Below are 16618 nucleotides of genomic sequence, written 5' to 3'. Positions count from 1 at the left end.
GATGTTAAAGTCTAACAGACCTTTGTTGTTAACACTTGACTGGTTGCTGGTTTATTCTGGCATTTTAAGTTTGCTCAGTAAAGGAGAGTCAAAAACAAACATTGACTAAACCAATGTCAAACACACCGATTAATAGGTCCTATAAACTGCTTTTGAAAGTTGAAACAGTCATAGTAATAACTGAGACACTAAGTACAACTGTTAAGATACATAATTACCAAAATAGGTAATTGAAACTCTTGCATCAGATGAACCAAACAAACTTTAATGCTTATATCGAAACCATTGCAAAATTTCCAAAAGTTAAACTGAATTATGCATTATTACAGTCAACAACAGTACGCCTGATCACAACCACCAGTATTCATTACAACAAACCAGTAAGAGATCATTAATATTAATAGAAAATTTACCTGTGTTTCAACAACACTGCTTTCTGTGGCTTTTTTCAAAGCTTCATCAAATTGTTGCTGAAGAATTTCCAGCTCACTGCCTTGTGAAGAAAGAATTTTCTTCATACCCTCCTTATGTGCAACTTCCTGGGCCTGAATTTCCTATCAAAATAAAATAAAAACACAATTACTTTAAGGCTAAATTTTTTCATGGACAAATTGCCCACTTTTTTATTCTAAGCAAATGTTTACCTGCTCAATTTGTAAAAGTAGTTCTTCATTTTGTTTTTTCACTTCATTCATTTGCGTTTCATGTTCCTCTTGTTGAGACTGAAGTTGACTCTTTAAGTCTTCATCAGCAGCATCCAGTTTCTTCTGGAGCATAATCAGTCCTTCTCGAAGTTTAGCTTCCTCTTGCTTGTGTTCTTCCAAACAAGCTTCCATCTCATCCTTGTGATGTTGTTCCAGAGTTGCAGTAATCTCCTTGGTGATTTAAATTACTTGGTTAATGCATACAAAGTGCCACACGGGTATGCAGTATATTAAGGGTGTACATGTATTGTAATATATTTTACATTTTAGTCTCATATATGCCAGCTATATAGAACAAGGTTAAGTCAGAGTCACAAAACACAGTTCTGTCAAAGAATTATGTTTCATTTACTTTGTCTTCTAGTTTGAACTGTATGTTACAATCGCCCAAAGACAATAAACATATATATACTTTTTCTGTACATTCGGTTGTTAACTAGTTACATTCAGATTACATTATAAATCAAAAGCCTAATTCCAAAAAGTATGAATAGTGTTGCATAAACCAATTCAAATGTCCTTAAAAGTGTCATCAACAAATTTAACAACACTTTGTGACCAACCTGAAACTTAGCCATGTGTTGCCCAACAAGTGTTGATTTTAATTCAGAAAGTTCATTTTCCTTCTCAGCACGAAGGGTATCAACGAGTTTTCCAAGCTCATTCTATTGGAGACAATTAGGTTCAAATTTGAAGGTAACAGAAAATTTTGGAATTTATCACCCAATCCTAAGATTTCCATACAAAATCACAAAAATTGTTAACTGATAATGTTTTTTTAATGTTGAATCAATAAAAACCACAACATATTTAACTCACAAAGATGGCTTTGGGATGATTTTAGACCAGTGATTCCCGACCTTTTTGCAGTCACGTATCCCTTTTATAAATTTTATAGGTTCGCGGACCCCCAACATAATTTAGTTTTGTTATGTTTTTCGTTTCCTGCATTATATATACATTATTATACTTTCGCTTTATAGGGCAGAATTTTAATCAACCTTCACAGTCCCTCAATCTCAATAAAGTTCTGTACTGTAGCAGTTAATGCAACGAAGAGATAAATTTTCTGGTGTACAATACTTGAAACAAAGCACAATAACTTCTATTGTTAATGTGTGTTGTGATGTCACAATGGAGGTAACAAATACAAGTTTTCCTAATCCAAGCATTTGATAAACTTGCACTCAGATGCAGGATTGTAAAAACGGTTTGGGAACTTACAAACATTGTACTGTTGTTAATACTACTACAAATGTTTGCCTTCACGGACCCCCTGAGACCATCTCACGGACCCCTTGGGGGTCCGCGAACCCCAGGTTGGGAACCACTGTTTTAGACCATACCCAACTTTTATACATCTGTATTGTTTTTTCACTCCTATTTTAGGTTAAATTGTAATAATGTGCACATAACATTCATAATACTAATTACATTATGTGATAGTATAGACAGGTTCATTGACACACACAAATATTGATGTCACAATTAAAAAAGCTTAGAATTTGGAGATTTTATTTTTAGATTTTACTATGATCCCAGCTACAAGTAAGCTAGAAAGTACCCCAGCAAAAAATTCTACAAATTTAGGTTACAACAAACCTTTTCCACTTCGACCTGCTGCTTATCTTCATGGACTTCCACCAGTTTTGTGGCAACCACTTTAAGCTGTCGAATTAAACAATAATTCAGTATCGCCAAAATATTTCTAATTTCCAAGCAAAGTATAACTAGAAGCACCTAGAGAGGTGAAAAAACTTATTGGGCACAATTGGTATTTGGTGTATTTTTATTGAACAAGAACTATTGACCTAGACTGTGCAAAACCTGAGTATCCTGTAAACGAGGGGTGCAATAGATACAGCCATACAACCACAGTCAATACAAAATATTCAGGTGCTCATAAATGCGATGGCATACCCATTCATAAGACAACTATGGTTATGTATATGAACACAACTTTACCTCTTCATTGTGGTTCTCCTGTATCTTTGATGTTTCCTCTGCATGTTGTTTGGCCAGTTCCTCCTTCATAGCTTCAATTCGCCTTTCTGTTTCTTCCTCTTTACCGAGAGCCTCGTCCTTTTGTGATGAAGTAAACTGCTCAAGTTGTTGTTGATGAAGCAGAACAAATTCCTGTTGTGCCTGCATAACAAAACAAAAAAATCTGCACTTGCTTAAGCTGGTCATAAAAGCAAAAACAAAATCTCTAACAATAATGTCAAATCCTTTCACTATTTATTGACTTTCTACAAGTTTCACAACAATACTAACCAGTAAATCATTTCACCAAACAAACTACGCACCTATGCATAGTTTACTACCACCCGTTGTTTTCTAAGTCAATCAGAAAAATTAATTTGCCCCATGAAATGTAATTGGTTGATGTAAAATTTAAATCATAACAGTTGTAGAGTCAAGTACCTGTTGGTAAACTTGAGCCTGTTTTTGTAGAGCAGCCTCTTGTCTCACTTCATGCTCCTCTTCGAGCTTCTTGCGCTGATTTTCCAACATTTCACTGTGCTGGGCTTGTAACGTGCTACATCAAAAAAGGATAGTAGACTAACATTAATACATTTGGCAATGAGATTTTAGGCCAGTTTGCAAATTTTTAATGCTGAGAAACTAATGGTTAATCACAAAAGCTCACAAAACTCTGGTTCTCTTTTGTGAATTAGTTTCATGAAACAAACTACTAAATAGCAAAACAGTTTACATACAAATGTTTTTATTAGCTTACTGTAAATGTTCACTGCTCCCTGTTTCCAGATCATTAGTAAGTTGGTGGTATGATTTGATGCTTCTTTCTAGTTCAGACCTTAACCTGTAATGAAGTTTATACAATGCATGTTTTTACATTCAAATTTGCATTAATTTGCGCTCACTGATCAACTTGAGACTCTAAATCTTGTTTCTCCTTTTTCCATGTCTCACTGATTTCTTGTTCTTTGTCCTCCACCTCTTTTAATTTGCTGAGTAGATCATCTTTTTGCCGAGTCATTTCTGTAGCATGTTCACCAGACAGCTTGGCAATAGATTGCTAAAAAATATACACGATTAACAAGTATAAAGAAACATAATATGGAAATTTACACTCTGAAAAAGGAACATTTGTTTAAATTACAAGTATATATATGGAGAAGACGATTGATGATTTTAGCATCATAACTAAACTTCAGTATTCTGTATTTTCAGTATTATATTGCCTGTGTATTATTTTGTACATGTTTGGCAAATTGGTGAGAAATTGGACACAATATGTGTGATGCATGATAAGTAGCTGGGTACTACATGAGCTTGGCATATGCCAGTATTACTAAAACATTCCTTGCAATGACATTACATTAAAACAGTTGATTTTGTAATACCTGTTTTTGTTCATGAAGTTCAGCCATAACAGCTGCCAGTCTGCTTTCCATAGAGGCTGACATTTCATCAGACTGCTTGCTCAGTTCTAAACAAAACAAGGTTGCCAAAGCCTGTGCTATTTCAGCGATAAAAGCCCCTTTAATAAACTTTGCCAAACCTCCTAATTTAATTCCTTAACGCACATAATTTAATTTTTACAATTTGCTGTACACCTGTTGAACCTACTGTTACTGCTTCATCGAACCACAACAGTAAGATCACAGAATCGCTGGTCTAACATGAATTTCATAACATGTTTACCTTCTTGGTGTTTCTGTTTTTCTTCTTCCAATTTTTCATTTGCTTCTATTTCAAGTTGCTGTTTTAACGAATCCTTGTCGACATTAAATTGGTCTTCCAATTTTTTCTTTAATGCTTCCGTCTCCTCTTCCACCTGTGCCATTAAAAACAACTTTTTTAGATTCAAATAAACACAAACAATTACACATTCTACTAATCATCCTTTTTTGTTAAAAAAAATACATATGCAAGTTGGCAACAACTTAGTAAATATGTATGACATTATAACACATGTGATTCAAAAGCGCTAGTTCTCAAACATGTAATATATAAACAAACATTTAATCTTGTTATACACAAACAAACTGTTTTTCTCAAATGACATTTTAGTATTGCCAAGCACACCAACATCTTATCATCAAGGATTAAAACATGAGAAAAAGCAAATATTTTGTGACAAACATGATTCTCGGTTTGAAAATCGCTTTAAAGTTTAAACAACAAAGGGATTAATTATTATCCACAATACCCAATTATATTTAAAACATCAACCATGTCTTATTACATCATATAATTATACACTTATTGCAACAAAAACCTTGAAAAAGGGTAAAACTCTTTTGGATAAAAAGATCAGTTTTTTGCATAGTTTCATACCTGTTTAGCAGTGTCTGAGGCACACTGCAATCTAATTTGCATGATTTCATGGGGGTGGTCTTCTCTTATAACCTTTGTTGCTTCATCTAGTTCTTTTCTCAAAGTGTTCATGGCTGAAATGCGGAAGTATAAAAATATATAAGTAAAAAATTTAACTTTAACAGAAACCAGTCGCAAAAAAACACTTCAAACAAAACAGTCTTACCTTGTTCATGCTGTGTTCTTAATTCTTCCAATACAGTTTCTTTGTCTTGTTGTTGAGTTTGATTTAATTCCTCCATAGCACGGGCATGATCTTCCATCAAAGACTGAACCACTTCCTCATGTGATGCCTGATTTCTGCGTTAAATTGTTAACATTTATAGTCATTGATTTTTGTCAATTCCATTTACAAATCTTTAATTCAAAACAAAAGTGAGTCAAAACAGCAAAAAACGGTAGAAAGAAATCAACATACTTTTCCAGTTCTTGTTGAACTTCATCTAAAACTCGTTTCATTTCTTCAAGTTGCTGTTTTAGTATTTCCTCTTCAAGATGCTTCTCATCAGCTGTTTTATCTTTGCTTTCTTCTTCTTCATCCTCTTCATCCAAAGGAGTTTCACTCAACCCAGAAACATCTGATACATTGGTGAGAGTCATTGCGCTGCAGAAAAAAATACTGATAAGATTTTTTTTAAATTAACGTTTATGCTAAAAGTGCCAAGCTTATGCAAAAAACCTATTGCGTGTTTTAACCACTGATGTAACCAAGTATCAGAAAGCCATATTTACTTGACGGAATCATTGTTTTTTTACAATGCTCGCGTTTACATTTTAACAATCAGTCGGAGCACAAATTTATATTGGTGTTAATTACCCGATAGAAACAGCAAAGGATTCAATTTAACATTCCTACTAATTGGGAACCTTTTAAACTGCAAAACTATTGTTTTCAAAGACATTGACATATTGTTCTTGCCTTCTGTAGTCTTTGTTGAGTGCTTGAACATTGCTGGAATCATAGTCTGACATCGCAGATACTGATCTCATGGGGGATGATTCCAGTAGCATTGGGGAAGAACTGATATCAGCTAACTTCTCTTGACTTGCATTCAGGTCAGATAGAAGCTGTTCAAGTTTCTCCTGATAATTTCTGCTTTCTTCTTCATGATCCAACCTACATTAAAAAGCATATTTAAAACAAACAAAATGTATTCACTGTCAGTTATCTACAAAAAAATTAGTTAAAATGAATAGTTTTGTCTCTAAAACAGGAGATGTTCCAAAAATGTGTGCTTGCATAGATATATTTGGTTGAACAAAAACCTGATTTTTTCCATTTCTTCATCATGCATTTTTATGAGAGATTCTTTTTCTTCAGCAAAGTCAGCTCTCATTTTTTCTAAATCTTCCACTGATGCAGCTCTGGCCAAAAGTTGGCTTTTAAGATCCTAAGAACGCAAACACAACAAATTAGCACAGGTTCATTCATTAATATTACTGTTTACACAAGAGTTTTTATACCTGTAAATCAGTTCTAGATGTTCTCAAGCCATCTATTTCAATTTGCATGCTTTCAATTTTCTGCCGATGATCATTGTTTAGATTGGCTATTTCATCATTCAGTTTTTCTGTTTCTTCAAGGTGAAGAGCTGCCAAGCGTTTTTGGCTTTCTGTAACATTTAACCACTTTTTATTCAGTTTACATGTTGAGGCTGTTACAGTTTACATTAAAAGACACCCAGCCACATGAGGAATCTTACTTATTTGCAATGCTCTATTGTTTTTGGCTCTACCTTTCGATATATATAAATGGACGCTGCCCGTTTATTTAACTTCATTCAATGGAAACAGTGCCTTAAAAAAGTCATTTATAACTGTATAACTGTTTTTTTTCAATTATAGTAACTTTGGTTTAGTAACCATTGTAACAAATAACTACCTCTAGTAACAAGCAACGGCACATAACCTGATGTTTACATGCACAAACAAGGTAAGCACATAAAGGCTTTTATATGTGAAATTAGAGTGTTGAATGAATTTAGGAGTAAATTTATATTTTAAAAACTTGAAAAGGAAGGGCAAAGATATAAAAAGGGTTTAGAATCTCAGTCCTCGACACTTAACACTAATATATCTTTTTATTGCTCTTAACATAACCACAAGTATACCTTCAGCTTGTGAAAAAATCTGGTCTCTTTCATTTTGCACAGCAGATAATTCTTCTTTCAAAGATTGAAGCTCCTGTTCAATGTCTTGCCGAATATCTTGCTCTTGATCAAGCGAGTCTTGTTTCAACAAAGCCGTTTCATTTGTCTGCCCAAGTTCCTCTGTCAAGGACTGTAGTTTTTGCTGCAAATCTGAGATCTATAACACAAAACAGTTGGGTTTTACTCAAAAATTGCATTGACTTCCTCTTAATGATTCATGGAGTATTATTAAAACACTTCAGGGTAAAACAAATGTTAAATGTCTCGGCAGAAAAAAAATAATGCCAAACCAAACAATATCACTTGAAAGGCTTTGTATAATCCCTATTTGGTGTAAGCTTCATGTTATATTAATATTCCAATAAAACCAGATATTAATGTAAAGCAGATTAGGCTTTTATGTTTAAATCACCATGCCACTATAACATGTGGTGACATATTAACCAAACATGAATATAACATTTTAACACTTATTGGGGGTTTACCTCAGTTTTGAGTTCTTCTCTCTGTTGATTTGCTTGTTTCAAAGCTTCCTCTGCTTCCACTGAAACTTTTTCTACAGCCTTGTCTTTCTCGCTTTGCATGTTACCAAAATCAGCCTGAATTAAAAATTTTGTTGAAACATAAAAATATGTTGAATCTACTTTATAAAATTGCCATTTTTTAGTTCTGCGTTTTGTCACTTAATTTTATTATTTAATCATTTAAATTATAACTATTTAACAAATATTTCTTTCATATAAACAAGTTTGAATTAAAAAATGATCAATTTTTTTTAAAAGGCAACAGCAAACAAAATCAACAAACTTGACATTTACATTGTTTTCTTTTTTGCCCTTAAAAGTGGTAGCTGTGGTTTTGTTACAATTATAAATGTGATGTAACAAACCTCTATTTTAGCAATAGATTCTGCATGTTCCCGTTCCAAAGTCTCCTGAGCATTTTTGAATTCTAGTTTCATCACTTCCAAAGCTTCATCCAATTCTGCTTTTTGGGCTTGCAATGTGTTTTCATTGGCAAGTCCCTGCTGTTTCAAGACTTCTTCCATTTGACCTGAAGCCCATAATTTGCCAGTAATTATCACAGAAAAGAGTGCAGGACAATTATGTCAGATAAATACGTAGTTACACTGTTGTAGTCAATTGTAGTAGATTTACAAACAACAAAACTTGTTTTTGAAAAATACAGGTCTCATAAAAAGATCTTCCCAAAAACAAAAAATACATATTTACCATAAACTAAATGATTTTGAGATGAAAATGCTTGTTTTATCACTGTATTTGGCATCAAATTTAAAACAAAACAAAAGCTTGACATACATTCCAAATCAGATTTGTGTTGTTGTTTAAGGTTGTCCAAATCATCTCTATGTTTTTCCACTAGCTCTGCTTGTGAAAGTTCATTTTCTTGATCCAATCTTCTTCGCAGTAAATCAAGTTCCTTCTCAAGTTGATTCTCAAATTCTTCCTAAAAAATAGCATCAGCCATTTAGCAAAAATATTTACAATTTTGTATTAGCTTTTGTTACCTTAAGTTCTATGCGGAGTCGTTCTTCACCAAATGTCTTAATTTCCTCAGCTTCAATTCTTAATGATTTTAATTCTTTCTGATGAGAATCAATTAGCTCTTGCAATTTGGCATCATGTTCTTCTTGCATGCGGACAACTTCTCGATCACGAGACTTTTCATGAACCTAAATTTAACACATTGTGAACTTTTGTGAATAACAAATTTAAAGTACTATTTTTTTCAGGGTTGGAAAATCAAGTTGAAATATTATATTTCCTCGTTCAAATTTACTGACTGGAATGGAAGAAAATATTCCAACAACTTTTAGTCATACTTTTAAAGCCAAAAATATTACCCAATAAAAGATATTAAGTTTTGTAGAGAACACTGCTTTACGGAAAGTTTAGATATTTTTTGTCAACACTTTTTAAACCTGCAATGAAAAAGAAACTTACATCTTTGACAGATTCCAATTGTCCTTTTCGTTCATTTTCCATTTGTGCTCTTGTAGCATCAAGTTGTCGCTGCATTTCAACCTTCACTTCATCCATCTAAAAATAAATTTAAACTTGAATACAAATCTAATGGACTTTTTTAGCAGGTTTAAGCTGTAAACCATTTCACTTTCTCTTACTTTCTTAATTAGATTTTTGCATACACTATAGCATTTACAGCACTCAAGTGAGCAACTCTGATCATCATGTATCGAACTTAAATCTTCCATGGAAGGTGATAAACTTGGGGAATGGGAAATATCTTCCAAATGGCAAATACAACAACATGAGTCTGTATCGCTGTCACTCAAGTCATCACTTAAAGCAGCAGCTTTAGCAAGGGCTGCTGGACCAAATTTGATCAACCTCAACTCACTGTTGGGCATTCGAGAAACCACTCGAACGCAACCACATGATGAACACTGTTTCATGGAAGTCTGTGAACTGCTGCCAAACATTGAAGACAACTGACTTTCAGGGCTAAAATCATCCATTCTGGACTGTTTAAGCACCTTTAAACTTTCGAAAGAAGCTTTCTCTATGGTGTAGCGGAGTTTTGTGCTAATAGTTGGGGAAATGGAAAAAGAGTAAAGCTATGAATATTTTATATGCATATGCAACTAGCTTGCTGCATCAATAATTTAGCCAAATTTGTGTGCACAGGTAAGCGTATTAGCTACGTAATATCAACATGTAAATGATAACGGGAGATGACATACATTATTATTATTATTGTTTGAATGTTAATTATACAGGTTCACCTTGTATGACAAAAATGCATTCTGCAAAACTATTCTAATTGAGAAGTTAAACAAAATTTAAAAAAATCATACAACTTAGAAAGTATAAATTTGAATAAAGCTAATAAAATAAACTTTTTGCACCTATATGTCACAATAATTTGAGCAGAAGTTTTAATTTGTAAAGTAATATATTTGAGAATAATATGACAACAGCAGCAGATTTCAGCACAAAATTTTACCTGTCTGTGGTGTTGTGAATGCAGATTTTTTAATTCTTCTGAATGTTCATTCTTGCAGTCTTGAAGTTTCTTTTCATTGTCTTCTTTGTCCTGCACTGCAGTTTGTGTTACTGTGTCCAGATCGGCTTGTAATTGTGCAAGTGAATCTTCATGCTTTGAAAAAGGGAGAGACATTTAATTAATTTAACAAAGCTTGCTTAGCAATATACATTTGAACCTGTTGTACCTCTTTGGATTTCTTCTCATGCATTTCATTGAGTTGTTGCATTTCAAGCTTGGATTCATTGAGGTGGTCTTTCATTGCTTCAAGCTCAGTTTCAAGTGCAGACTTTGTTTTTTTCTGCACATGAACATTTGTCAACTACTTATTAAAGGAGATTATAAACATTCAAGAAGTTTAGGAAATTCATAGCAAGTGGATTACAAATATAAATATGTAACTTTTCTGTGTCGACAGAAAAGCTGTTCAATTTTTATATTTCGCATTGCTAAGGATTATAGGAAAAAGAGTGTATTGAAACATAAATACCAGTTTATCAGCAGATTCTTCCATTCGCTCAATATCATCTCGTAGGTTTCTTTTTGCTTTTTCTGTCTCCTCTATTCTTTGTGTTGCATCTGCAAGTTCTTTCTGATACGAAACCACTTCATCTTCCAAGTCCTTTCAACACAAATTTAAAAAAAATCATCAACACATACCAATTCAGGTGCAAAACAATGGCAATTACTTTAATTTGTTTCTTGGAAACACTGCTTTCTTTAGCACGAGTTTGCGATTGACGAAGTTGTTGTCGTAATGTGTCTCTTTCCTCTTCCAACTGCTCAAGCTGTTTGCTAAATGAGGCTTGTATTTCAGAACTTACTGCAAAATAAGAACAGTTGATGGACATTACAATCACAAAACATTTAACATACAGTGAACAGAAAAAAATTTGTCACCAAGTAAAACCTACCAGTATCTGACATTTCCAGTCTGTTTTCCAAATCTTCACATAAAGCCTTTTCTTCCATAAGTTTGGTTTCATACTCATCTACAGTGCTTACTAACTGCTGGTTAAGTTGAATTACCTAAATTGCAAAAAATACAAATCCAGACAAATGCCGAAACAGGAGTTAAATCAGAAAATTACAAAGCAAAGTTTGCAAACCTCCTTATCATGATCTCGTTTTAATTTATCCACATCCCTGTAAGCATTTTCAAGCTGAGCACTAAGCATGGCAACTTGCTCACGATATGCACGTACATCCTCAGGATCATATGATGACTCAGTGTTCATATTCGATTGGGCACCCTCCATCTTAAATGCAAAACATTGGTAATAAGATTTGCAACACCAATAAATATGCATTTGAGTAGTCACTAAACTCTTAATAAACTATTCAACTGCTTTAAATAAAAGTTGGTGCTTACCTGTTTCAGGTGTAAAATTACTCAACAAGTTACCATTTTTCTAAACACAAAACTCTGATTGTAACATATTTTACATTCTGCAAGATTTAATCACATTCCCAATGTCACAAAGAATATACTATTAAAAAATGACAAAATATTGAACACTACTTAGTACCAATATGCTGCCTAGAAACTGCCTTAGCGTGGGGATCGAGTGGAAACTTATGAAAGCAAATATTTGAATCAAAACAGTTGGAATTTACAATCCGTCACCATTATGACGCTTTGCCAACTATGGGACAATCAAAACACTTGTGGCCACATGGCAATTGTGTAGAGTGAGGAGTGTTGACATTAGAAGTAAGGGCCGGGATAAGAAATAAGTGCTCAGAGATATCCTGGCATTTTTCTGGGACCTCTCAGTGTGAAGTACTGTTGCTTGACATAACAATAGCAAAAACACAGGTGGTTAAGAAAATATTTGAAGGTGAAGCAGATAGCAAAAATGATGTAGCAGGTGGAAGTTGTTACAGATCAAGAAAATAATACGTACATTATTTTCTGTTAAATTTTTTGCAACTTTTTTGTGCAGCTTTTTGTTAATTCCAGTTCGGTAAATTTTGTACATTCATTCTTTGCCATTATGCTATTAACCTATTGTGCTAAATTGTGTACCATGGAAGCAAACAAAATGCAAACAACAAATTCTTTAACCTGTAACAATTTGGTTCATGTGATAGCCCAAACAACAGTCACTAATGTCTCAAGGAGTTTAAACGGTTTTCAATGAATGGCAGGCACTCAACACTACAATAGGCAAGCACTGTTTTGCTTTTCTTTCTCTCATGTGTGCGTAGTGTAACTCAATCAGGCATGACCCAACTGAAAGCGTATTGAACAACAAATAGAGCCGGTAAATTTAAATTGTCCCACAACAAGCTGACCCACACAACTTACAAAAACATACACAATTATAACTCTACCAGAACACAATTTAAATGCTTTGACCAAGAGAAGTTTTAAATATTAATACCAGGGTTGTAAAACAACTAGCAACAAGCATTGTTAATTTGAGGTAAGCAAATCAGTATTGCTGGGCTGTCAATACATGTAAGATATTAATAAATATTTCACATGTACAACAATGTAATACGACTTACAATAAAACACATCTATACATTGATCAATGCCCCCAAAACAGGGTATTTTTGTCATAACCAATCATATCCAGTGCAGTCATTTTTAAGTTAAAAAAATATTTTTTGCAGTTTAATAAATTATAAACCAACATGTTGACAGAATACTTTAAACTCACCTGTTGTCTTGCAGCCTTAAGTGCTTCAGCATGTTCATGTTTAATGGCTGCAATTTGTAATCCATGTTGCTCTTCCAACTCAGCTCTGATCATAGTTTTTGCTTTTTCGATTTCATCCTGGACAGACCTTAAAGCTGCATAAAAACAAAGGTAATTTCACCAACTTCCCCACTTGAACCTTCAAAAAAGGTACACAAAAATGTAAAAAAATATAAAATAAATTCGCTTGCAAACCTGAACTATCCTCGGAAGTTGCAAGCTGACTTTTTTCCAACTCAGACCTAAGCGATCTGCATTTTTCTTCCACTTCTCCGACTTCTAAACTTTTCTCTGCCAACTTTTGTGCCATTGCCTGCATTACTTGGTCCTGTTTCGAAAGTTCCACCTTGTACAAGTCAAGTTTACTTCTGGTTTCAGTCAGTTCTGCCACAATCTGCAAAATTAAAAACAATATAATAAAAGGAGAGTATCACATCTGTACTAGATTCAGTTTACCTTTAAAGTCAAACAATGTCACATTTTTAAACAGTTTACATGTAATTACCTCCGTCTGTTCACCACCAGAATCCATCACAGCATCAGTGGCCTTTGTCAGTTGCTGTTGTAGGTGTCTAACATGGTTTGCAGTTTGTGTTACACTGTCTCGCAGTTCGTATATAATTGCATCCCTTTCACTGATACTGGTTTCCAAAAGTGTCACCTGATCTAAATCAAAAATTATGTCACCAAGTAGTTTACAGCTCAAGAAAGTCATCATGATAATAATAAAATATGTTATTTTGCTTATTGTGCTTCTAAACATAGAGTAGAAAAGTTGCAAGTTTATCCTGTTTCAAATCTTTTACTTGTGGTTAGAAACAATGTACTTATACAGAATGTCAATTTTTGTTTAATATGTAAAACAACATTGTATTTACTGTTGCTTCGGAGCTCTTTGTTTTCAAGTGTCAACTTTTGTAGTGCAACCTGTTGATCTGATACAGTTATTTCCAGTTCCTGAATTTTCTCAATGGGAGATAGGCCAACATTGTAGCCACTCTCTTCCTGGTGACAATAATTGCATGCATAGTTACCAAACTGTTTATAAAATAAATAAACTCCAAATCGTTCTATAAACTGGCCGAACATATAGATCCGAAAAAATACAATTCAATGCACAAAACAAACAAACTGAACCACGAATTGCAAAAATGATTAAAACACAAATAAAGAAGTTAATCACCTCTGTGGAAATTTCATCAGCCGTAGTTGAAGACCTATCAGTTTCATCAAATGGTGACAAAGCTCTTAAACTTGTGTCATCCCCTGTTTGTACAGCAATACTGTCTCCTGCACCAACTTCTTCTGAATGAGATCCATCACCTACAATAAAAAGATATTGACAAACAAGATGGTCATAACTTTTCTTTGAATTTCTATAATAGTGTTCATCCTAAAATTACACTACATGCAGCCCTTCAATAGCTGGTGAAAATTTACATAATTTTTTTTTTTCTTAATTCTAAACACATGACATACGTGGAGTAACAACCACTGAATCAGTTGTCCTCTTCTTTTTCTTACTACCAGAACGTTTCTTCCGAAAGCTAGCAAGCTGCAAAAAAATTAATAATATTATGCATAACACGAACAGTGGCAGCTAAAAAAGCAAATATGTTAGCTAATATAACGATGATTGTTTTGTTAAGTTTAAAGGTTTTTCCCCAACTTTAATGCACATTCTCATTGCAGTTTTTATTTATATTCATAAAGCTTTTACAGTTCACATTAAATTGACTTCAAACAACTTATTAGGAAAGATTTTTTCACCATTAAAACATTTTTTTGACTTTAGGTAAAAAAGCTGTTTACACAATTTGTTATTGGCCATATGTTGAACCTTTTATTTTTTTAAGACAAGAAAGGGCAAATGACGAATGATAATTTTTAAGACGTTGTTTTAAAATAGGGACAAAACTGTGGATCTCATGTTTCTATGTTTAAGATGCTCCTCGGACGTACACAATCCATTATTCAGACAATGCGATTACAGAATTTATCGCAATGAATTACAAATCAATGAAATGCCTAGGTTTTAAATTTTATTCCAGTCTCCTATCCAAACCACCCCCTGTATCTTTTTCAGACTTCTTGTACTCAAGATTTGAATGTACAAACAAATATTGATGTTTTCTTGAAAGGTATATAATTTATCAAAGAAACCTCAAAACGAAAATTGATTTAGGTTTCTTAAAATAAAATACCTTAGCCTTTCCAGCTTCCAGCTTTTGTTTGCGTTCTTCTTCATCCATTTCAACGTAATGCTCAATTTATCTTGATCATTACTTAACTATTCCGAATACAACATTTCATCAATCTTACTTTATTAAATACACTCCTTAAACTAACGACAATTAGTAACAAGCTCACAACAAAGAGTCTGAACTTCAGTGAATTTTAGTAACGTGCTGTCCTAGTGTCCTCTGATCTCTCTCACCAAAACATGTCGTTGAATAAGTGGCTGCATGTTTTGTTCACCTGGACAACGATTCTTTATCGAATTCAATATTTCTAAAACAAAACCCAAATGAGAAAGAACGAAAAGCATGAAAGATATTGTAAACTTTACAAATTTACGTTTTTAAAAATAGCATTTTTAGCGCGAGCCAACTCTGATAAAGTGCAAACACGTCTACGCAGTCATGCGTGAAATATTTGACGACTGTTGCTAATCTATTCCCGCAGGGCAGGGGAATACGTAAGCTCAGGGGCCATTAGCAGTGGAGTAGTGGTTGGGTTCAAGGGCGTATTGGGGGCTTTGTGGCTGCCAACCTCATTAAATCCGTATTACTGACATATGTATCTCCATTACAAGGAATGAACATCGTTTAATGTGTGTTGCCATAAACCACAGCAAAGTTCAAATTTGGCCTTGTATATTAAAGAAAACCTTTCAAAAATGTGAAAAAAACTTACACAAAATGGAACAGAAAAAAATTGCACCGATGCAAAAGAAAAATGTATATGCCTAGCCTAATCCAAATCTAACCAATTAAAGCTATATGCATGTTCCGTTGAGAGCAAGGATGGCAGTACGATAGTACTAAATATTTTGTGCTTACGAGCTGACTGCTATCCAATGGGAGGGTTACACGCACTGTAGGCCTATTATTGAAATGCGCACATGACAAGAACAGAGATTAATTCGGCATTTGTAATTGATTCTCAAGTTAGTTAAAAAAGCTAGCTAGTGTTTGTATCATTGTCTCTTTCGCGGCAATGATTTTAAGAAACATGCGGTTAAAAATTACACATTGTCGCTGCACGAGCCCATCATAGAAAACACATCAACCTTTCATTTCGAATAAGCTGGTTGCAGTGGGGCAGCTTGAGTCAGGGTTGCCAAACCGTCCAAGATTTATCCTTATTTTGAAAGGCAATGTCTTAAAAAAGTTCATTGTCCTTATTTTTAAGAAATGTCCTTATTTTTGACTCGAGTCCTTATTTTGTCTTATTTTCAACCATTACTAGTCAAATCCCTGCTACAGGTAAAAGTAAACCTAGACCTGAGCTGTTGTGAGATGCACGAAGTATTTTCTACGCACAAGGAGTTGCTGGAACAGATTGTTCCTGCTGGGCATAAAAAATATGACATGTGGTATGTCATAGTTCGTATCAATGCAAAGATTTGTTTGAAAACGTTTGTTTCGTTTCGTATGAAAATTGGATTTTTCGATTGTCCTTATTT

At 33.8% G+C, this 16618-nt stretch overlaps 1 protein-coding gene across 3 annotated transcripts in view; it reads right to left on the bottom strand.

Annotated features, from left to right (window-relative positions):
• Nucleotides 1-15293, bottom strand: part of LOC145212143 (uncharacterized) — a 39695-nt gene extending 24402 nt beyond the window's left edge. For 2 of the 3 annotated variants that reach the window (XM_080080179.1, XM_080080180.1), the window contains exons 1-35: nucleotides 15135-15293; nucleotides 14410-14485; nucleotides 14114-14253; nucleotides 13809-13935; nucleotides 13436-13596; nucleotides 13126-13324; nucleotides 12892-13025; nucleotides 11332-11481; nucleotides 11137-11251; nucleotides 10912-11045; nucleotides 10713-10844; nucleotides 10410-10523; nucleotides 10184-10336; nucleotides 9163-9258; nucleotides 8727-8891; nucleotides 8518-8665; nucleotides 8088-8251; nucleotides 7684-7797; nucleotides 7160-7355; nucleotides 6513-6661; nucleotides 6315-6439; nucleotides 5968-6165; nucleotides 5467-5652; nucleotides 5215-5348; nucleotides 5010-5122; nucleotides 4374-4506; nucleotides 4073-4158; nucleotides 3590-3744; nucleotides 3445-3528; nucleotides 3129-3243; nucleotides 2670-2849; nucleotides 2307-2372; nucleotides 1268-1369; nucleotides 645-875; nucleotides 414-554 (exon numbers count right to left, since the gene is read on the bottom strand). In XM_080080179.1, the coding sequence (XP_079936305.1) occupies nucleotides 414-554; nucleotides 645-875; nucleotides 1268-1369; nucleotides 2307-2372; nucleotides 2670-2849; nucleotides 3129-3243; nucleotides 3445-3528; nucleotides 3590-3744; nucleotides 4073-4158; nucleotides 4374-4506; nucleotides 5010-5122; nucleotides 5215-5348; nucleotides 5467-5652; nucleotides 5968-6165; nucleotides 6315-6439; nucleotides 6513-6661; nucleotides 7160-7355; nucleotides 7684-7797; nucleotides 8088-8251; nucleotides 8518-8665; nucleotides 8727-8891; nucleotides 9163-9258; nucleotides 10184-10336; nucleotides 10410-10523; nucleotides 10713-10844; nucleotides 10912-11045; nucleotides 11137-11251; nucleotides 11332-11481; nucleotides 12892-13025; nucleotides 13126-13324; nucleotides 13436-13596; nucleotides 13809-13935; nucleotides 14114-14253; nucleotides 14410-14485; nucleotides 15135-15182 (4764 nt within the window). In that variant the 5' untranslated portion in view covers nucleotides 15183-15293. Of the gene's footprint in view, nucleotides 1-413; nucleotides 555-644; nucleotides 876-1267; nucleotides 1370-2306; nucleotides 2373-2669; nucleotides 2850-3128; nucleotides 3244-3444; nucleotides 3529-3589; nucleotides 3745-4072; nucleotides 4159-4373; nucleotides 4507-5009; nucleotides 5123-5214; nucleotides 5349-5466; nucleotides 5653-5967; nucleotides 6166-6314; nucleotides 6440-6512; nucleotides 6662-7159; nucleotides 7356-7683; nucleotides 7798-8087; nucleotides 8252-8517; nucleotides 8666-8726; nucleotides 8892-9162; nucleotides 9259-9341; nucleotides 9736-10183; nucleotides 10337-10409; nucleotides 10524-10712; nucleotides 10845-10911; nucleotides 11046-11136; nucleotides 11252-11331; nucleotides 11482-12891; nucleotides 13026-13125; nucleotides 13325-13435; nucleotides 13597-13808; nucleotides 13936-14113; nucleotides 14254-14409; nucleotides 14486-15134 lie in introns of those variants that run through there. The other variant, XM_080080181.1, reaches the window with a different exon arrangement.
• Nucleotides 15294-16618: the final 1325 nt, after the last annotated feature.

This window comes from Phallusia mammillata, chromosome 2 (assembly GCF_965637545.1).
Source record: "Phallusia mammillata chromosome 2, kaPhaMamm4.hap1.1, whole genome shotgun sequence".
In the NCBI taxonomy this organism is placed as follows: Eukaryota; Metazoa; Chordata; class Ascidiacea; order Phlebobranchia; family Ascidiidae; genus Phallusia; species Phallusia mammillata.
This window is presented reverse-complemented; position numbering and strand designations above follow the sequence as displayed.